A 17,562-nucleotide genomic window follows, 5' to 3' on the forward strand; every position below is an offset into this window, starting at 1 on the left:
TGGCACGCTGCTAGCCAACCATCATTGCCTCCTCCTATTTGTCGAAAATGGGAAGCGTGTATGTCGTTTTGTTTTTGATTATGTGCGGCATAAGTGTCACCAAAAAAAGGCGTACACCTCTCGTTTTAACAAATCAGGGCAGATAACGAGATTGTGGTTGACTGAGAGCGTGGTATACGGTGAAGTTAGTTGGTTTCTAAGAGTAAGAGAGTATGCTCGCAATACCACGCCGTCTAGGGAATGAGGACCAAGGGGGCCGGCGGCATCATGTGGTGTGTCAAAGATTGACACCACCCTAAGACGGAACCACGCTGATGTAGGCACCCTAGATCACGCAGGAAATGAGACACATATGGAGCCATTTTTTATTTCTAACGCGAGCGATCGGCATCCAGTCCTTAACCTTGACTAAGAACGCCTGGGCACGGGTTCGTCGGTATATTTTATCGCTACCACCCCAAGAACACATTGTCATCCTTGGGCTCAGGAGGGTCAAATCTGATTCTCAAATTGTCCTCAATGTGTCAGTTTAGCACTATACCGCGTCCCCATAGTATAATCAGAATGTCCACAGGCCATCTTTAAGGACAATTTTAGGACAGTGTGATAGCACATAAGCGACAACCTCTAGATTCCTTTTTACTGTACCCCATTTGTTTTTGTCAGAGACGAGTACCGTATTTTCACGCGTATTACCCGCGGCTTATTAGCGATTTTTTTGTCACGGACGCTCTGCGGCTTATCCGCGGGTGCGGCTTATCTGGTGACTAGTTTTCCCTGGTTCTTTCCCCATACCCCGGATTAAACGAAAGGGCCGACAGTGCCTCATGTTTTTCGGAACAGGACCGCCCTGCCAGTGCACGAACAATACCGAACAGCGGCGGGTCCACATTCGAGTGGACTGACCTTCCGAATACATTCCCCCACGCAGCTTTAACAGAAGGGGTGACAGTGATTCATGTCTCCTGGAACACCACTAACCCGTCAATCCACGAAAAACACGCAACAAGGGCACAATCCGATCTTAGTAGAACACTATAGAACTGACCTCAAATGTTATACATCATGCCGACACCGGAATGTGGACAGGGTTTATGGCCTTCCCTACGGTCGCCTCTGTCGGCAGACCCACGGGAAGGGTTCAATACACCTGACATCGGGATAAAACGTGGTCATCTAAGCATCAGTTATCATTTGACCAGAGCAGCAGCATTCGTGGGCACGGCAGTTAGAGGTGCGGCATGGCTCTAACGCGAAGGCACAGCTACGACAGCGGCTTCAAACTAAAAGTCGTCGACTTCGCGGACCAGTACGGGAACAGGGCGGCTGGCAGGGAGTACGGCGTCGACGAACGTTGAGCGTCTCTATTGATTTTATATGTGCATCACTGGTTTAGCGCACAAAGCAGTCGCGTCGTATTACCCGCGGCTTATCTGCGGTGCGCCTAATACGCGTGAAAATACGGTACATTCTGTTTCACTGATTACTGTCCATTTGTCTTGATAAGCTGCTATGATGTCTAGCTATGATGTCTAGCTGTTCGTTTTTCCCCAACGGACAATGAACAGGGCTCAATAAAAAGGAAGAGGAAAAATATAAAAGATCAACAACAGCAAAAAAAAAAAAGGAAAACAAATTAGAGTGAGAAATTCTCTACCGAAGCTCCTTTCCATCCGCTGCACTGCGACGAAGCAAAGTGCTAGCAAGATCTGTCAACAAGACCGCTCGTGAGATTATCGAGGCAGAAAGAATAGATAAACTCTTCATGGCAGGCCTAGCGTGTTACGAACAGTGTCTCCTATGAGTTCCGTGCGCCGTTTTTTCATGCCGCAGCATAAGATTTAAACCCCTACGATACCCGTTTCCTACAGAATCCAAGCGCACAGATGTTGGCAGACAAAACAAACACACTTCGCACACGGCATGACACACAGAGCCCAGTGGAAGCCGCAGAGAGTTCCTTTGATTTGAATATCATTGAGCCTACCGCCACTTGCCTTCACACGTGGAAAGACCACGACCTACTGGATTTTATAACGACCGTGCCATAATCGGCAACCCCTATGAGAAGCCCGTCCGCACGATCCGCTAGGGGCTCTACTTGTCGGCCCGCGAGATCTACATCATGATTGCACAATGGGAATTTGAATTTTGAACGTGCAGAAAGCGCAGCAGACGATAGTCTCCTATGAAAACACCTAGAATGAACGATGATAATCAACTTCTGAAATAGGCTCTTCCATGGGACACCTACCGCTAGAAGTGCGAAGCATTGCTGAAATTGAGGCCGACTCGAGGAGTACCGCCACCGCTAGCTTCCAAATGCGGCGCTGGGAAGGGGTACATATGACATGGTCGTTACAATTTAGGAGGTCGTGGGAAAGGCTGTGGCCGAATCCGGCAGAATATCGACCATGGCGTCTCCCGGACTTGGACGTTGAGAGAGGGTCTTGCGTCCGTACAACTCCTTTTCTCCCTCTCTCTCAGCTTTTTTTTCTAGCCTTTCTATTACGATTTGTATGTTTATTTGAGAACAGTCCAATGAGACCATTCAACATTCACAGGGGAAAAGCTGCGAGGGCGCGCAAAAGGCTACCTACTGACCTACTTCATGGCGTATTGAAAGTGCGAACCAGGTATAAAACAGAACCGCAATGCATGCTCAGAGTCAATCATTCCTACACTTCCAAAACTGAGCTTCACCTCATTGCACGGTGTGCGCCGATCACTACCACGAATGATAGGGTGATCGCTTCTGATTTGAAGGGAGAGAAGGGCGTATGCCTTCTAGCAATCAGTATATATTCACATTGCTACAAAAGGCGTACGCCCACTTCGCTCTTCGAATCGGAAGCAGTAACCCTACAGTACTGTGAGGTGGATGGTGCGGTGAGTTCAGTGGTGATGAGAATTTGCTATGAGGTAAACTCCTGCTCAGGTAGCGCACAGTTACCCCTCTGGTTCAACAACAGCAACAAGAACTGTATTTTATGATCATGGTTGGGGAATTACACCACCACCAAAATAAACTTCACCACATAGCACGCTCTTAGCCAACCGTCATCCCGAATGAGAACGTTCTGTCCCTTGATTTGATGAATAGGGGATCGTACGCCATTTTTGTGGGAATTATGAACTGCATAATGCTACAAATATGACGTACATCTCCCGTTTTCAGCAAATAAGGTGAAGAGTGATGCCAGTTGAGACGGCGCTTACGTAAGGGCGTGTCATGTGGCGAAGTCCGTTGCTAAGAGTGAGCCAATTCTTGTTGCTGAGATTCCGCAACATGACACAGCATGACACATGTGAGCATGTAACAGCTGGAAACTGGGCGCATTCCCGTGCGTGTGGCAGCTATGCAGTTATGTTGCCAACAACATAATCGAAAACAAAAATACGCTAAAAATGCATAACGCTGAATAACAACCATTGCGCAGGACGTTCCCCATTGCATTGAAACATGCCACTAATCTATGGAACGCCCTGGGCATAAGCGTTTTTGTGACAATTAACGTGACCATACAAGTGCCACAAGACCAGGTACACTTCTCCTTTACAACAAGTAATGGCAAAGAACGGCTGTGCTCCAAACAGAAGGAAATAGAGCAAGCCCCAGAAAAATAGGGCTGAGCTACCACGTATAAATTGTTATCGTTGGCGCGTTCTGAACGTCGTGAAACGCCACAGTCTGCAGATTCCAAAGGCTGCGTTGCGATTTTGCCGCTTAACGAACCGCAAACGAGCGGAACACACAAGTTGACCCGCTATCCGGGGCTTAGCCCACAGGTTCTTGTACCAATGAACACTAAAGTGACAAAGATACGCACGACTGGCATTGAAACCTGCTGTCCCGATTTATTCCACAGCATGACCGATTAAAAAGTTTAAGCCCGTATAAAGTGCTTGCAAGCAACCGTACGGTATCGTATCGTGACTACGATACGTTGGAAGAGGAGAACATCTTAACACGCTCAGAATCAATCTGCACACGAGACCATTCGTTCTAATCTCCTCACGTTTGAACGCTTACATAAAATCCACATTGGTAAGGCGTCAAAACAAATCTCGTACGAAATTGACATCGTTCGGAGTGACGGTTCGCTCTTGCAAACTACGAAATTCACAGAAGAGTACTCACAGTAATGCTTGGTGTGTCGCAGCCAAGAGTCCGCAGCAAAAGAAGGGAACGAGCCTTTTTTTCTTCCTTGTCAATTTCAACGGTGTGCCGGTGTCTCCCCCAACGGTTCACGGCCACCATTCACGGTCCGTAATTACACCGTATATGTAATTCTGAATAATTCTTCATGCATAATGCCTCATACTTTCTGCATTCAACAATGAGAGGTCTACGCCCTTTTGTGTGTGAAATTGTAAATTGCCATAGTAAACAATGCCTTCTCTTGGTAACATTATGAAAAAAAAAAAAAAAGAACAGCAAGAAGGGGAAAAAGTACCATTCCGTCGAATTTTGAGAACTGCACCGGGAATAAGTCTAGGTGACGCGAGCTCCATGCCACGGGTAGCGCCTGATAGCTGGCGCTGCCCGTAAATTTTTATCTTCACCGCGCTGAACGCTTTTTATCACCTGTTTTCTCCCACTGCGGCCAGAATGAAGCAACCGAACACTTTTTGCTCATCTGCTCTCATTTTGGCCTACTGTGCCTCCAGGCACATGTACGAGGGGGGACCCAAAATAAACCGGAATTATTTCCTAAAAAATTGTGTTTTTATTGTTGCATGCTCTAACTTCAAACACCTTCAAAGTGATTGATGCCACCCTTTGATGCAATGCACCTGTCCAGACGTTTTTTCCACTGCTCAAAACAGTTTTGGAACTCGTCGACGTTGATGCTTTTTAGTGCTTGTGCCGTTTTCTGTTTCACTTCTTCGACATCGGCAAAATGTTTCCCTTTGAAGACTTTCTTCATCCAGAGGAACTGAAAAAGGTCACAGGGGGCGAGATCAGATGAGTAGGCAGGGTCGTGCACAGGGGTCATTCCATTTTTGGTCAAAAACTGCTGAACACTCAGCGTGGTGTGGGCAGGTGCGTTGTCATGGTGAAAGAACCAGTCACCTGACTGCCACAGCTGGGGATGCTTCTTCCGTAGATCTTGGCGCAACTTTCTTAAAACTTTCAAATAAGAGCTTTGGTTGACCGTTTCACCCGGCGGAACAAATTCCAAGTGCAGAAGCCCCTCACATCAAAGAAACAGATCACCATTGTCCTGACGTGCGACTTCACTGGTCGTGCATTCTTGGGACGTGGTGAACTGGCTGTTTTCCATTGACTAGAATGCTGTTTCGTTTCGGGTTCGTAACTGTAGCACCAAGATTCGTCTCCTGTTATGATTTTAGAAAGAAAGTCGGAGTCCGTCTCCAACTGGTCCTTTAACGCACGGCACGCAGCCATGTTCAGCTCTCTCTGTTCGGACGTGAGCAGTCGAGGCCAAATTTCGCTGCAGCTCGTTTCACGTGCAAATCGTTCGATAAAATTCGCTGACATGAGCTCTACAACATCCCTGCCAACTCCACAAGCTCATCAATGGTCCGACTGCGGCCTTGCAAGAGGGCTTGACGAATTCTGTCGACATTTAATTCAGTGTGGCTGGTCGAAGTCCGTCTGGAACGAGGTTGATCGTCAATCGACATTTCGCTTCGTTTAAATCGAGAAATCAATTCCTACACTTGTGTTTTGCTCAAAGCAGCCTCCTTGTAAACCGTCTGTCGCATAACTGCCGTTTCTGATGCGTTTTTGCCCAACAGGAAACAAAATTTCACTGCCGCACGTTGCTCGTGCAAATCAGCCATCGCGAAATAGGCAAACGCATTGAAGGGGTCTAACAATAGAATTCACTGAAGCCGAACGCAGCGTTGCACAACAACGCCATCTTGTGCACTGATGCAAAACAGTTCATAAAACTCTCACCTAGTGGTGGAAGCCTGTATTACAAGGGATCCGCCCTCACGAGGACAATTCCGGTTTCTTTTGGGTCCCCCCTCGTATCTATGTGGGACAAGTCAAACTGCTAACAAGGGATATTCCCTAGGCAAGTTATAAAAGGGGGACTCTGAATTGCTTTATGAGTACCCAAATATGTCGTCTTATTCGTTTTCAGGCTTGCAGTGCAATCAAAAAACTATATCCGATGCCGAAGATGTGTGCTTAAGGAAGTACGAACAGGAACATGGCATTATTTCTAGAGGCCTGATGTCCGGCAATGACAAACGACTGTGCTGGTAAGCTCTTTGCCGAGTGCATGCGGCGGTTTCACGGCGGCATCGTGATAAATAAGAAAATGCGTAAACAATATTGCGGAAGGCATCGCGGAAGGCAGGGCAGAGGCTTTGTTGTTTTAGGTTCTGACGTTCTCAGCCAAGTTAACATCTTTATCCAGCGTCAGCCCTTTTTCCAGTACCACTCTGGCACGAACGCATTGGTCTCGCAGACTCACAATGAATGCTGTGAGCAAGGAGCAAGCACGAACATCCGTTTCAGTTTCACATGCACAGTGAGCGATGATGGCCGAAAGGCGTTGCACGAAATCCTTTACTAATTCCGTACCACCTTGCTTTGTCGTGAAAAGCTTGAGGCGTTCAAACTGTTTTTGGGAGTATCATGACCAGCAAGTCTCCTGGTCAGCCCTGAAATATGCCGCGGTCAAAACTTCGTGAGGCCGAACAAGGTTGCACAAATGTTTGGAAACCTCTTGAGTCGGAGACGTTATTAGCAGGCTGCATTTGTCCGCGTCTTCGGTGAACCTAGCCACGGGAACAGCTCCTTCAAACCATACTGGGTACATATTGCACTTTTCGTTCGAGGGATCGAACACTCCTGAGCTGCAAAACCTCCGAGTGCTATCTTCTACAGCCACTCTTTGCTGGGTTACTGCAGGTGGAGTCGCCATTCTGGTCGCCAGTTGAGGTGACCCAAGACGTGCCAGTAGCAAGAATGATAAAGTATTTAATGAAACATAGCAGCCAGATAGAGATGAACGGAAGCAGCCGCTTTTGAGGAAAATGAAAAGCCAAAAGAGAACTACGTGCAAGCACGCAGCTCTCCTTCATACGAGGAAAACAGAATGCATTGGCGTTCTCTGCAATGGGCAGTGAAGGAACACCTGCAGGAAGGGTGCCAGGGGAACACGCTAAGGAAAGGGAGTCCAGGGAACAGCTTTAGCAAGGGAGCAAAAAGTCATATGTGACGGTCGTGGACACCCCCAAGGGAGTTTCCCATACTCCTTTTTCTTTCTTCCCACGGGGTATAGCACTCGTAGCGCTGAGGACCTAATTGCCATGACATGTTCGCGGAAATGGAGTTTGGCGTCGAAAGTTACACACAGATCACAAATAATGTCCACACGGCATATCTCATCAATGCATGAAATAAGTGGCAATAAGTTGCAAAAAATAGTGGCATTCTTTTTAGGATCGAACTAAACTACCTTAGTTTTAACGCTGTTGGTTTTAAGATGGTTGTGAGAGAACCAAGAAATGATATTCGACACGTCCTCCTGTGGCAATGCACAATTAGAGCTTGCGCACACAGTGGTAGGGAAAAGGAAACAGGGAGCCAATGACGGGGAGAGGGTCTTTTTTTTTTGGCGCGATTTTCTCAGGACTACCGTGTTTCTCTGTTTAATTTCGTTGCTTACATAACCGCAGTCAACTCCTTCCTCGGGTTCCTGGGAAGATAGTTGTCGTGAAGGGTGGTGGTGGGACGACGCGAGTCCGGTCCGCGGACAGAGAGCCAGGCCAGGCCAGGTCGCAGCGGAACAAGTTTATTTACATCTATATACAGCAGGACGACTTCCGAGAAGAAAGTCCGGAAAAGATAAGATCACGAGACCCCTACACATGGGCGACGGGCCTTTTTGTTCAAAATCAGGGTGCCGCCCACAAATTGCACAAACAAAATCAAACACGTAAATTTCTCACTTCTCAGCCCCAGGATTGGTCCGTTACTGAAGGTCTCTGAAATGCTTCAATCCTGAAGCGAGCAAATTACAAAGGATACTTCCCAGAATTAGATAATTGTCACAAATAAACAGTCCAAAACCCATTAGTGGCTCAAAACGAAATCTATACAAACACATAAAAGGGCTAGCAGGATACGAGTTCCCTACATATGAATGTTCTCGAGTCCCCGAGGGGAGACGCGTGTCGCAAAGTCCATTCATACACGGACGTCTGGAGATAATCCGCATCTATTCACGGAGCAGTGTATCAATGAAAGTGACTTTAAACAAAACCCACTGGAAAGAAATAGGCAACCGAGTAAACCAGGTTCTGGCAAACAAAATAAAAGAATACAAACAGCAGAGGGGTGTTCTCGATGATCATAGAAACTTAACAACCGCTTTTTTGGAACACAGAACAAGCATCGGAATCAAGGCTGATTTTCGAGTTGGGACGATGCCAAATAAGAACATGCAGGTCCATGCGTACACATTCGAGAGTATGTGCGTGTCAGGCATAAGCCATTGTTCGTTGTCATTTCGCAGGCATTTGATGACACTTAGCCGAGCCTACAGAGTGGTCATTTAGATGTGATTAAAGGTTACCGAGCTACAAGGTTTTTACGTTTCACACCAGAAGTATATTTTATTGATGAAGGACGGTGTATTTTAGTAAATACATTATTTATGTTTCAATATCTTTAAATACTTATATTATGCTATCAAAATACTTCACTTTTCGAAAACTCCGCCTCTGTATTGTGACACTCTCCTCTGTGACACTCACGAAAATGTTGCCATGCTGCCTTATTTTATGAATATAAATCTTTGAAGGTACCACTACTACCTTATTTATTTCTGAAACCTTCCAGAAAGTGTTTTCCTGGCAACAATAGGACTATGCACAGCAGATGTCACATTAACATATTTTGCCTCCGCCCATTATCCTCAGTGTTTGTGGAAGCACTGACTGGTCACTGATCTTCCATTTTTGTGCTTAATGTTTACGACTTCACCACTGATCACACAATTGGCGAACACTACGTATATGAGAGTCGAAGATCATGTCATGGTCACCATGGACGTGCTTGCTACATACAATGAATGGCCGGATTATTATTGCCACAGAAATAAGAAAAAATACATGATGATGGCAGATTTACGCCTTCTTCCATTGTTTCTAAAATGCGAATGTAAACGTTAAAACTTTGTACCCCGACAGTGGCGCGCAGGTCGGCAGAACCGGCGGCGGCGGCGCGCCGTTTGAAGCGACCGGACGGTGGCGGCGAGCACAAGTTTACCGTGGCGGCTCGGCGCACACCAGGTGGGGGGTGGGGGGGTCGGACTCGCTCAAAAAAGCGTGACCACACGGGAGCAGCTGCCATCCGTTGGTCATGGAAGGCGTTGCATTCCGTTGGCTGCTTCATTCCGCTAAAAAACTTGACGTGCTCGTTTTCCTAAATTCATCACTTGCTATCTAAATTCGGCGTACTGTGTGCGTATCTCATATGTATTCGTTAAACAAATAAGCATTGAATATTTTCCCACTACAACACTTGCTTGTGTGCTGCCGTTCGTTCATCACTTTATTATCACGGTTTACTGTGTGCCATGCTGTGGGTATTCATCTTTGGAATTCTGTTGCCTTCGGAAATACATGCCTACATTCGTTACGATGGTTAACGATTTATTGGTCTCGCTCGCAAAGCATACAAACACCACTTCAATACGTCATAGGCGGTAAACGTCTTCATCCGTGTCGGTGGAAAGCAAAGGGTTGGCGGTGTCGCAGGTAATCTCATAGATAATATATGATTCACGTTTGATATGGCAACGTTCACCTTGTGATTCCGATAGCACTACTCAATTCTGCATGTATCCCGAAGCTTCGTGCGTACTCAACGCAAATACACGGCTAGCTTCGCTTCCAACGGTGGACGCCGTTGCCTCCGTCGGCGCGTTCCCCCGTGTTTCGTCCGACGTGACTGCACAGGGTTGGCAACAAACGGAGGAGCTCCGCTGTAGTTAGGGGGCTGAAATTCGTCCACTAACACTGTCCATGACCAACGGATGGCTACGCCCGGGCGGTCACGCTCGGGGATAGGAGAGTCCCATTGAAGGCGCGCCAAGTACGTTCTCTAGAGTCTTCCTATATTAACTCTATGGCGCACACCTATAACTGTCATACAGTGCTTTAATGCGTTAGCGTTAGGAGCGTCAAAATGGAAAAAGCTGTATGTATGTATGTATGTGTGTGTGTGTATGTCCGTATAGAGCAGAATTTTAGCTACGAACCAGCGCGAACGAGGCACTCCCCGTACTCTCGACACAGCGCGCCACCTGCGAGCACGTTCGGCGCGGGGACTGCGTGTGAAGCTGTCGGAATGCAAGTTCACAGTAGGCGCGGTGATGGTTTGTGGCATTTTCGTACGGCCTGGATTATTCTAAATCAACAACATATGTTTATCTGAATCACACTGCTCCGTGGTTGATTATACGAAGAATAAACCCAAGCAAAATGTCCAGTTGGACGGGATTTGTAATACGAATGAAGTCGAAAGGGCTATTGCATTGCGTGCACACCAGCTGCACGGAGTTCTCAGTGCTTGAAAGGCGTCGGGAATTCGTAACCGCTGTCATGTTGATGCACGTTGTTTTACGTATTCACCGAATAAGAAATTCTGGTGTAGTAGTTATATAATAACGAGTTCATTTTGCCCGCGCGTCCGGCAAACCGTTATTTTAAGTTCGAAGATTGTTTCATTACACATTTCAATGCCAAATGTGTACACAGCAGCCAATGCTTTCACCAAATAAGCTTACCGTAGTAGTTGTCGTTGTTCAAAATTCAAGCAAATTTAAACTGAGGATCCACAGCGAACTGCCTGGTGTTCATCGCGAACTACGAAATTCCTAGTGTGTGCACAGCATAAAAAAAATTGAGTAAGCAATTCGGAAAATCAAATTATGAAAATCTTGTTCATGCAACGTAACAGAGTTAGCATTTTACATTCCATATTGCGGATTAGTGATAACAAACTTTTTCCTTTGCCGCTGAGCGCTTTGGTCGTGTAACTTTACCCTTTTATGCCGGTTGGTTGACGGACTGTTTTCCACCGAAGAGCGACATAAAAATCGAAGTATGGGGCATTATGAGTTAACGACCTGTTCTACCATGAACTATTAACAACAATCAGAAATAATGATCCTGTTGATATTACTGTTAGAGTGTGGGGTCTGTAGCGGGCGACGACGACGACAACGATGGCCACGCGCGTGGAGCACCGGCTTCAGTTCCACCGGCGCGGCCATGGAGATAGGCCACCGTCACCGCCTCTCCGTGGCCTACCATCATCGCCGGTCGGGGCTCATGTAGAGGAAGACCATCGTCCTCTACATTTGGTGACCCGGACAAAGAACATCACGTCCGGAGCAATTCGGCCCTTCACCATCCCAAATTTCTGACCACGCCATCGAGCAGCACTACCTCCGGCACACACGGCCCACCTTCACTCCTACCGCACTCTTCGCTCTCTCTCACCTACGCTTCTCTCTTCGCTCAAGTCTTCCCACGCTTCTCACTGCCGGCCGCGACACTCGAGCCTTGCGCTCACCTGCCGGTTGCGGCAGTCGCGGCAGCCGACGCCTCGGCACACTTAAGCCCGTCTCGGCACCTCACTCACTCCACCTGGGACTATCGAGCTTCGGCTCCCGTGCCGGTCGCGGCACCCCAGGACCACGACACCGAGCGCCTCACTCTCTCTGCGACGGATCGCTGTTCCCGTCCACACCTACCACAAGGGTGACCTACACACGGATGCTCTCCCCGTCTTCATCCTCTCTGAAGTGCCGCCAACGTGTGCCGTGCCCCTATTCGACCACACGTCACCACGTCTATACGCCTACCACGGTCGCCCGTTAACTCCAGCTCTTGCGATGCGTCCGCAACGCATCTGACGGCCGGGGGACCCCTGTAGCGGGCGACGACGACGACGACAACGATGGCCACGCGCGTGGAGCACCGGCTTCAGTTCCACCGGCGCGGCCATGGAGATAGGCCACCGTCACCGCCTCTCCGTGGCATACCATCATCGCCGGTCGGGGCTCATGTAGAGGAAGACCATCGTCCTCTACAGGGTCCTTGCTTCACACGTGTACTTATTTAATTATGTAAAGCAGTCATTCCCAGTCAACACAACATTGCAAATTCAACGCTGAAAACACGTTGAAAATCAACTATGTGAATGCAGGGTCAACGTTAACAATTAACGTTGATTCAGCCTGGCTGATGTCACAGGAAGAAACGGGTTAAATTAACAGCGACCAGAACGCATATTCCACGTAACTGAAACGTAGTTTACGCGTGAATTCAACGTATACCAATGTTGAAAAAGTGGAATAATCAACAGCAAACTGACAACGTATAATTAACGTGCGATGAAAATGCAAATTACACGTAACTACATTTTTAATTATTATTGAATACATGTTATTTCTCGATGCTTTTATTTCACAAATAGGCATATTGTCCTGATAATAGTCATAAATAATAACACAAGAATATGCTTGCCGTAAGGTTTTATTCTCCTTACATTTGATTAGCACTACTACATTTTTCCGTACTCTCTCTTGTGAACAATAAAGGCAGTTAACTGACCGTTCTAATTGTTGAAATGCACTAGAACCTCGCGGGAAGCAACGTCATTTCGGCATTTCGGCTGTCTTCTTTCTTTGCGACTGCGCCTGCATAAAAGTGAACACAAACAAAGCAAAAGATCAATTCGGACAGCTAAGAGAAAACTTACATCTGTGTACAGGCTCGCCCTTTCCTCAACATCTGCCTTTCTTTCACGTATCGCTCTCTGTCCTGAAATACAAGTGACGATAATTATCACACGAATTTGAAAGGGCCAACAACGCTGAAAAACAATTCGGGAGCCCACCATGTAATAGTGGCCCTATTTGCACACTCTACAAATGTAAACAAAATTATGAACTCAAAACCGACGTGCACATACGTGCGCTTTTTACGAATCACTCATAAACCGCACACACTGGACTTGCCAGCAGCGGCGATAATCTCTTGAGTCAGCTTCCTGGTAGTAGAGAGCCCGTCGTAACCGTCATAACCGATTCGTATATCTCAGCAGTGTGAGTGAAACCTGTGCTTACCGATATCACAGTCACCTGCACAACTCGGTTCGAAACCAAAACAAGCTACGAAACAAAGAAGGAGCCGCAAAAGCGAAATAAACTTGAAACGCAAGCATCAGTTCATGGCGGTTACGATCTGAGGAGAATGGCGTCTGGTGCGGCTTCCCCGATTCTCGCTTTGAAAGGAACTGACTTGAATTGGATCCTGGATGGGATTGGATTGGATAATGCAGTTGCTTTACGTATGATAAATCAACATGATTTCTACGTGTGCACTTTGCATGTGAAATCATGAAGTAAAACTTGTGCAGAAACAACGTTGTTCGTTCTACGTTTCCGGTTACGTTAAATTCCAGCGTAACTATCAACGTTGTCATAACGTGCTCCATTCCACTGCTGGTATATGAGTGTTGAATCAGCGTTGAATTCCTGCATTACAATTCGCATGTCGAAATTTTACGTAAAATCTGCGTGAAATTCATGTTCTCAATTCACGTTTCACATTGTTCAACGATATTCAACGTAGATTTTACATTCTGTTAACCATGTGTGTTGACTGTTTTTTTTTGTTCACTGCAACACCAGCAAGCATTCGTGCGAGACAAATTTAAATGTTCGTAAGTGTTCGTATATGTGACAGGAATATTCTGGTAGTCAAGAACGGCGATACTTATTTGGAAGTGAGAACGATGAATGAGAAACACATAGCTTGACAGGTGAAGGAATATGTGAAGACAAAATCATGTCATGACATCAACAGTTCATTGAATACTACCCGCAATGTTAAAACATACATATAGGGAACAGAACTATGTTCGATATGTGGTTCAACAAAAAGGAAATGCATGTAGCGCCTGCGCTATCGCAGAAGTTTACTAGATGCCACGAACTTTGCTGACTTCGGTTTTTGCTCTGTTTCATTTCTAAGTCTTATGAAACCAAATTCATATGCATAAATATATACACTTATGCATCTCTAAAGCCCACGGGGCGCCCGAACAACGATCCATACCGCGAACGCACAGCTTCGCCAATGGACTGAACCGAAGCGCCCGCAGTCCCAGCAGGAAAAACCCGCACGATGGCGCCACAGTCGCTACAAAATGGCCGCGCAGTGGAGCCGGCGAAAATTATTGTCTATATGGATGGCGAAGCCCCACCGAGGCAGTGGTATATAAGTGGCTATGTAAGGGGATATGAGAGGATAGATATAAATAGAGCTAAATGATTCATGAATTGAAGTTGTCGAAAGACCTTAAGAGTAAGAGGTAATAGTAATTTAAGGTAATTAGAGGTAATTAAAGGCAATTAATGAAACACAGTTGAGCTTAAAGGTAATGAATGTAAGATATATATAATTAAGAGAAATATCAAATGAAATTATACGTTACCATAGGTAATTAGGTGTAATTAATGTCAACTAAAGCGGAATTGAGAGTAACTAAAGCAAGTAACCACAATTCAAGGGAATTAAATGAAATGGAAGACTAGCTCATGTAATCTGCTGTTACCTAAGGTAATTAAAGGATAACTACATGGTGATTGAAAGTGATTGAGGCTAATTAAAGGGTAATTAACTGTACTTAAGTATAGTAATTGAAAGTGTCGAACCGGAAGTCAAGTATACACCGGAGATGGGCAATCGGAAGTCGAGTTGGATCGGAAGTCGATACCCGGAAGTCAAGTATGAATCAGAAAAGGCGCTTAATGCTACGCGTTACCACTAAATCGCCACTGAAGTTTGTGGCTACCGACGGTCATTGACATTCCATGAGTATTTTCATAATATGTGCCATTAATCAATTTTATGGCACTAAGCCTGTTTCAAACAGTGTCATACAGCGTTTTGTGACTCTCGACGGTCATTATGACATGCAATTACTATATTCAAGGTATGTGCCATGAATCAATTTTATGGGCCTACCACAGCTTCAAATACTGTTGTACAGTATTTTGTGGCTACCGACGGTCTTTGTGCCATTCTATGACTATTTTCATGTGACTATGATTTTGGTCATGACTGGACTACATCCAACACACAAAACGTCGCAAACCACTATGTGACACTGTTTGAAGCAGCTCTAGCCCAGTAAAATCGATTTGTGTCAGATATCATGGAATGTCATAATGACCGTCGCTGCTCAAAAAACACTGTATAACACTGTTCGAAGCAGCTGTAGTCCCATAAAATGGATTCACGGCACATATATCAAAACAGTCATGGAATGTCATAATGACCGCGGTGGTCACAGACTACTGCAGACACCAGTTGAACCAGCGGGAGTACCATCAAATTGATTCATGGCGCACATGGTGAAAATAGTGATGTAATGTCATAATGGGCGTCAATAGTCATACAGCATTGTATTACACTGTTTGAAGCAGCAGTACTCCCATAAAGTCGATTCTTGGCATATGCATGAAAATAGTTATGGAATATGGTAATTACCGTCGGTGGTTATAAAACACTATACGACAGTGTTTGAAGCAATATTGTTCCGATCAGATTAATTCGTGCGCATATCATGAAAATAATCATGGGATATCATAATGACCGTTGGTTGTGACAAAACACTGTGTGACGCTGTTTGACGCAGCTCTAGCCGAGTACAATTGATTCATGCCACATATCATGCAAATAGACATAGAATGTCAATGACTGTCAGTTGTCACAAAACACTGTGGCACTAGTTGAAGCAGCACTAGCCCAGGAAAATTGACCCATGCCATGTATCATGAAAATAGTTATGAAATGTCATAATTGCCGTCGGTAGTCATGAAATGCTGAATGGCATTGTTTGAAACAGCGGTAGTCCCATAAAATTGATTCATGAAACACATAATCAAAATAGTCACGGAATCTCATAATGACGATCGGTAGTTACAGAACACTGCATGGCACTGTTTGAAGCAGTGGTATTAAAAAAGTCATAAATTTGTTCTGCCATTTGTCGAGATTTGGGCGCACGTTAGAGAACCCTAAGGTTGGCAAAATCAATCCACAGACCCTACCATTTCTGGCGTCGCTCATGATCACAGTTGTGTCGCGACGTAAAGCCCTGACTTAGAACAACAGTCATAAAAGCAATTCATGGAGCATATCATGAAAATAGCCGTGAAATGTCATGATGACAAAAAGCTGCCATAAAACACCGCATGGCTCTGCAAAACCCATGGCTTGTTGGATTGGTAGCCATAAATCATGCTACATTCACGTAATCATGAAAGTCTCAGTCATGATAGTTTCCATGACGGAATACGTTTACATGTGTTCCTTTGGTTAAATTTGTTTGACCACTGGATTATATTCGGTAAAGCTTGGATTAAATTGAGTGACCTATGGATTAAAATGAGCGGGGAATCTTTCTTAATTTCCAAAATTTCTTATTCCCAATTCAAACAACTGTGGGATAAGAGCCTTATGCGTCTGTGTGTGAAAGAGGCGTTTGAGGCGGAAGTGTCTGTATCGTCCCTAATTGTGCTCTAGCTGGGCCAATGCTCCATATTTCTAATAACTTCAGCTTTTGGCTTTTCACAAATTCAGCTTGACCGCTGAGCAACTTCAAAGTGTTGGCAACATGTCCCTGAGGCATGGGAGAAGCATACAAGTATACTCCAGCTCGCTTGCATTTTACTCCTATCTTCAACTTCAAAGTACCCCGATGTTCATTCTCATCTACTGATGAGGGTTGCTGCAGGGTGCAGTCACTCTGCTAGCTGCTGTTTCCTCATTGATTTCTCAGTTCGTATTCCTAATTCCTCGCACAATACCAGGAGATCGACTTTCAGAAGCGATTTCAGGTCCATAATGGCAGAGGTGAGCCTACCTGTTCCAAACTGTTATGCCTAAACGCACACGTGTCCATGTCAAACGTCCAAAACATTTGAGCTTAGCGTGCATTAAGAAAATCTGAACCATCTCGAAGAACGTGGACTCCACCCGAGTAAGCCTCGATGCTTTTCGTCTGGGAGCACCTGCTGGCTACATGTATACCATCGATCCTCCAGTTGTTGCACTACTGCCCCAGAAGAGTGGAAGGTCACCAGCAGCAAGCTAGAGAGCTATCGAGCAAGCTTATGAAATAAATCCATACTGAAGCGATCAAATAGTTAGAAAACAATCTTTTGTTCCCGTTTTTCCGTGTCCCTCGTCTCGGCATTTCTTCTGTGTGGAAAGCTAGAGGAGACCTTGGGCTGTCTCGCTTCCAAGATGCAATCTAAACTAACATGACAATGCCCTCAGCTGCCTCGTGATAGCCTTGACTAGCAAATGCACCCGGTGCTATGAGAAGGGAAGATCGTAAAACGCTGCCATAAACGCGTGTGCGCCCTCGGTTGACGTGGCTCCGCCTATCGCCCGAGCTGAGTTTTTGACGCCGACCACAGGAATTTCTGAGGGGTAGCTCAGTAATGCTATCCACTAATAATGTAGATAAAACCTACCATTACC

The 17,562-nt window shown here is 45.9% G+C and overlaps 1 protein-coding gene across 1 annotated transcript in view; it reads left to right on the forward strand.

Moving 5' to 3' along the window:
• Positions 1-17,562, forward strand: part of LOC135373800 (uncharacterized) — a 43,232-nt gene that overhangs the window by 10,965 nt on the left and 14,705 nt on the right. Inside the window, exon 4 of the mRNA XM_064606866.1 lies at positions 6,120-6,240. Coding sequence (XP_064462936.1) covers positions 6,120-6,240 — 121 coding nt within the window. The remainder of the gene's footprint in view (positions 1-6,119; positions 6,241-17,562) is intronic.

Source organism: Ornithodoros turicata, unplaced genomic scaffold (genome assembly GCF_037126465.1).
Source record: "Ornithodoros turicata isolate Travis unplaced genomic scaffold, ASM3712646v1 Chromosome32, whole genome shotgun sequence".
Taxonomy (NCBI): Eukaryota; Metazoa; Arthropoda; class Arachnida; order Ixodida; family Argasidae; genus Ornithodoros; species Ornithodoros turicata.